The sequence below is a fragment of the Trachymyrmex cornetzi genome, unplaced genomic scaffold (genome assembly GCF_001594075.2).
Source record: "Trachymyrmex cornetzi isolate Tcor2-1 unplaced genomic scaffold, Tcor1.1 scaffold130, whole genome shotgun sequence".
NCBI classification, from domain to species: domain Eukaryota; kingdom Metazoa; phylum Arthropoda; class Insecta; order Hymenoptera; family Formicidae; genus Trachymyrmex; species Trachymyrmex cornetzi.
This window is the reverse complement of record NW_017295873.1, coordinates 275875-281338: the sequence shown is the minus strand read 5'-3', so window position 1 is coordinate 281338 and position 5464 is coordinate 275875. Positions and strand designations below refer to the sequence as shown.

At 34.8% G+C, this 5464-nt stretch overlaps 1 protein-coding gene across 1 annotated transcript in view; it reads left to right on the top strand.

Moving 5' to 3' along the window:
• pHCl-1 (pH-sensitive chloride channel 1) overlaps nt 1–5464 on the top strand; it is a 234153-nt gene that overhangs the window by 162752 nt on the left and 65937 nt on the right. Inside the window, exon 10 of the mRNA XM_018522315.1 lies at nt 2423–2473. Coding sequence (XP_018377817.1) covers nt 2423–2473 — 51 coding nt within the window. The remainder of the gene's footprint in view (nt 1–2422; nt 2474–5464) is intronic.

The window sequence follows — 5464 nt, the reverse complement described above, 5'->3', positions numbered from 1 at the left end:
GCGTCAACTGCAAAATGGTACAAAACTGTTTTGTTCCCCTTGATCCAATCTATGTCCCCACTGTGTTTCAGTAACATTTTCTGAGACACCCTGTATATAATTATTAGACTGCGGATATTTATGCAAAATACTTAACGGAATATTAACCATCGGGCAGTTTTAGCAGTCGATCGTTGTTCATTAAAGAGTTATTAAAAAGTAAAGTAAAAAGGTTGAGGTTGCCATTTGTAAATATGCAATTTATGCAAAATATACATTTTATGCAAAATATTCAATTAAGTATTTTGCATACATATCCGCAGTCTAATAATTATATACAAAGAACCTATATATGAAAAACGTTACATATAAAATTGTTATATATAAAAAATTGAATATTTATATATTTCCTATGACTTAGCGAAAAATTTTTCATGCAGTACATAATTGCATATAATTATGCATGCAACTTTTCTCCCGTTATATACATTCATATATAAATTAATAGATCTATTCAATTATATATAAACTGATTACAAATTATATATACTGTAACCGTGCTTACGAGCGACGGCACAACTTCGTCTAGCTCTCCTCTTACGTAAAAGTACCGATTCCACTCGACAACGTAATTTTTCGACAGCCAGGCGGATTTTCGGCCAATATCTTAGCTTCACTAAATAGTTGGGCACCAGGCACGAGAAAGCGTGCCACTCTTTCCAAAATATTTCTACTTTCACTCTCAATCAATTCGCGACGGCAGGGGTTGGTTGTCAAAGGTGAGAAAATTGTCGGAGGGCGAGAGAAATAGGCTATGAGAATTACACACGCTATAACGCGTCCGCCGCGCGGGGCGGGTACTATCCTGTCGCTTGCATTTGGCGGTGGGCTAGGTGAATTTGGCTATTTTCTTAAGTTAATAACTCGTTAACCATTGCGACAATTGTAAAATGGTAGAGGACTTTCCTTCTCAATTTAGTCCATTCTACCACATGTGCGAAAAACTTATCACTAATTTCCAAACACCCTGTATAGTTGTACAGTACATAAGAAAATCTATCATTCAAATGTTTCATATAAAAAGGAAATAGATATAGAGAAAATAGGGCAATATAAGAGTCAGGCGCGGTAATTGCTGCATAAAATAAACAATGTGGATATATAATACAAAAGTCTTTATTAAATAACCCGCTTACATGTTTCGGCTCATTTTTTAGTCATCTTCATAGACAAATTAATTTTATAATTACAATACCTACAAATTAATTCATTTCAGTGAGCCATATCTAAACTAATTTTTGACTAAAATAAATTAATAGAATATAATTGTTTGCGACATAATGAATCCTCGGAAGCTGTGAGCTTCCTTCTTATTGTGATATAAAAATTCGTTCGATTTTTTAATAATTTTATCCTATAAAATTTGAATATAATTTAGATTGTCATTAGAGTCATTTTTCAATATTAAAGTTTCCATAAGTATGTGGAGGTGGCTCATTGGAATGAATTAGTTTGTAGGTATTGTAATTATAAAATTAATTTCTCTCTAAAGATAGCTCAAAAATGAGGCGAAACATGTAAGCGGATTATTTAATAAAGATTTTTGTGTTGTGTATGTGTGTGTGTGTATGTGTGTATCCACATTGTTTGTTATGCGCAACAATTACCGCGCTTGATTCCTATTGCCCTATTTTACCTATTTTCTTTGTGATTAGTAAGTAGCCTTTACGAATTATTTCATATAAAAGTCACATCATTGAGATGGCATGATATTTAATTAATCAAAATAAATATAAGTAAATATTTATCCTGATTAATATAATTTCATGTAATTTCTCTAAATAGCTAGCGGGTTTGCCGACTTGAACGTGTCCAATAACATTCCACGTGTCTAGCGACGGCAAACGCGCGCCTTGCTGAGCTGTTCTATCTCGCTTGCATTTGGCGGTACAGAGCGAATTTGACTATTTTCATAAATTATTGTAATAACTAATGCCAAAATTACAGGACTTTTCTACTCAGTATAACCTTTCTGCCTCTATGCGAGAATTTAATCATTCATTGTCAATCTCACTGTATAATAATAATAATTAATATCAATAATTATTTTAATAATGTTCCGCGAATATTAAAGAAATAATGCCAAGAATATATGAAGTGAACATATAACACCAACAGAATATTCCCATAATATTAAAAAATATATAGAATTCTTGGAATATTATAATATTATTTTATTTTTTAACAATATTTTTATAACATTCCATGAATATTATTTGCTTATAAGGTTCTTGTTCTTTCTCTTGCTTTTCCTCTTTTCTTTCTCACACTCTCTTTTCTCTTTATATTTATCTATTTCTGTTATAAACATGATTAGTAAGGATTTTGGTTGATGGAAAAGTTAGTGAGTAAGTCTCTTTGTTTGGTGTCTGTGATGTTGCAGCGGCTTCCAGCGGTGCTCAGCAGGATAGGAATTATATTGGCCAGCCCCTTGGTAAGACCCCCCATTGCATAAGTTCGCGGTCATGACTTCGTACGTTCTTAACCTTCGCAAAAAATACGAATTGTTAAATTTTCTTTATTGCTTTGTCAAAAATACAATGGCAGGAAAAAATCCGACAAAAAGAAAATATGATTATATAAAAGCAATCATTTGTACTATAACACATGTGTATAATTTGACATATGTAATAACGAATTAGAAATTTATTCCAAAAAGAAATACAAAACATAAGAAGAAAAAAGAGAACAATGTACGTGCAAGGTCTTAACCGCATCCTACAAACCTACAGATGAAAGACATAGGCTGCAGTTCACTTAGCGCTACAAATCATTTGAATCGTTTGATTGATCAGGACAAAGAAATAAAGCATTTGTAGCACCAAATGAATCGCAGTTATATCGTATACATATATACAAATATACTCATATACAAACATAGACGTTTAATTTTATTATAATATATTCTTTATATTCGGAGAGCATATATTCTTTATACCGTATCTTCTTATATCACCAATATGTTATATAAGAATATATAAAAGTAATATGTGGGCAGCCATGGAGTGTCAAAACAAACCCCTTCTACTCCTTTAGCGCCAGGGGCGTGATCTAGTCGTGGCCAATCTGGGAAAATGGCGCGTTCTGATTGACTAGAAACAAGAGGAAGGGCTAATGAGATAATTAAATGGGATGTTTTAATTGACTAGCTCTATAGTTGCCAGCGCATTGATTGGTTCGCTCCATAGCTACTCACGCGATGATTTGCGAGGGAGAGATTTTATTGAGAACAATGCAATAACAACGTGGAAATGGTAAGTCCGACGAAATGGCGGGTGGGAAAATCAAGGAAATTTGGACCGAGACATTTTTCGCCACGAGGAAAAGGAAATGGTACGAAAAACGGACTTGTGTGCATATGAAGGAACACCGATGGGATGTCAGATTGAAACATGTCACAATCAGCATTGGCAGAATACAGCATTGAGTTAGGATACACCAAACACTATTTGATAAAATGATTATAGCTACAACGGCATTATATTTTCCAAAGAAGGGAGGATCTAGAAATCTAGAAACATTTAGATAACTTAATGATACATTCTCGTGTAAAATTTTCAAAAAATCGATTTTTCTTTAATTGCATATTTCGATTGTACAACGTTTGAAGAATACACTGTCATACTACACTGTCATATTACACTATTCATACTACAATGTCAAAATTTCAGAAAGAAATTCGAAGAATTAACGATTCCACAGTCAAAAGTCTATTTGCTTTTGTTTCCAAAATTTCAGAAAAAAATTCGAAGAATTAACAATACTACAGTCAAAAGTTCTTTTTTTTACAGCCAAATGTTTCAGAAAATTGAAAGCTTACTTTATGGACCAGGAATCGCCGATTAACAGTAAATAGTTTAATTATTATTTTTAAAAAATCTGTAAAAAAAACTTTAAACGCGTTTTTCTCGAAACATTGTTTTTTTTTGGCGATTGACACGATTTCGGAAAGACTAACCGACAGATTTAAAAAATTCTTGCGGCGTTGTATTCGTAGATTGACTAGTTATTACGTAAACCAGAATAAAGTATCACTAAAAATTAAATTTTTTATCCAACTTTTTTGAGCGAAAAAAACATTTTTTTGCATCACTTTCTAAAAACACTTGTCAACTCCCGAATTTTTCAATATTTTACAATAATTCTGGTTTACGCGATAGCTACGCTAATAAACTTTAAGAAAAAATTTTATTTTTTTATTTCTGGCTATTGGTTTTCGAGATATCGTGTCAACCATTTGGTCATCTCATTTTTTCAACTCTGCGCCTCTCATTTCTTATTATTTTGAAATAAAAATATTGCTGTAAAATTTTTTTTTATTAAAGGTGTACAACTTTGCTTCCGCCGGTTTTTTTTCCAAAATTCGAGGCTTTATTGTAAAAAACTGGTTATACATTTATGATTCAAAGTATTGTCCATCGCTGGCCACTACTTTCTCCCATCTTTCGGGCAGCATACGAATCCCGCGTCGAAAAAACTGGTCATCTTTTGAGGCGATCCACGAATCGATCCAATTTTTTACTTCTTCATAAGACCGGAAGTGCTGGTCAGCCAGACCGTGTGCCACTGATCAAAACAAGTGATAGTCAGAGGGAGCAACGTCTGGAGAATACGGCGGGTGGGGTAGGATTTCCCATTTCAACGTTTCCAAGTATGTCTTGACCACTTTTGCAATATGGGGTCGAGCATTGTCATGCTGCAAAATTACTTTATCGTGTCTCTCGTTGTATTGCGGCCGTTTGTCTTTCAATGCTTGGCTCAAACGCATTAATTGCGTTCGATACCGATCGCCTGTGATTGTTTCAGTCGGTTTTAACAGCTCATAATACACTACGCCGAGCTGGTCCCACCAAATACAGAGCATGACCTTGGAGCCGTGAATATTCGGTTTGGCCGTCGACATGGAAGCATGACCGGGAACTCTCCACGATTTTCTGCGCTTGGGGTTATCGTAATGAACCCATTTTTCGTCCCCAGTCACAATGCGATGCAGAAATCCCTTCCGTCTTTGTCTTTCAAGCAGCTGTTCACAAGCAAACAAACGCCGTTCAGCATCTCTCGGCTTCAACTCGTACGGCACCCAATTTCCTTGCTTCTGAATCATTACCATGGCTTTGAGGCGTTTTGAAATGGCTTGTTGAGTTACTCCCAATGATCGTGCCAATTCTTCTTGATTTTGACACGAGTCTTGATCAAGTAATGCCTCCAATTCTGCATCTTCGAAAACCTTCTCTTTTCCACCGCTATGCCGGTCTTCGACGTCAAAATCACCGTTCTTAAAGCGTTGAAACCACTCACGACACGTTCTTTCACTAATAGTTGCCTCACCATAAGTATTTGGGAGCATTCGATGAGCCTCAGCCACAGATTTCTTCATATTGAAGCAGAAAATTAAAACCTCCCGCAAATGACGAGAATTTGGCTC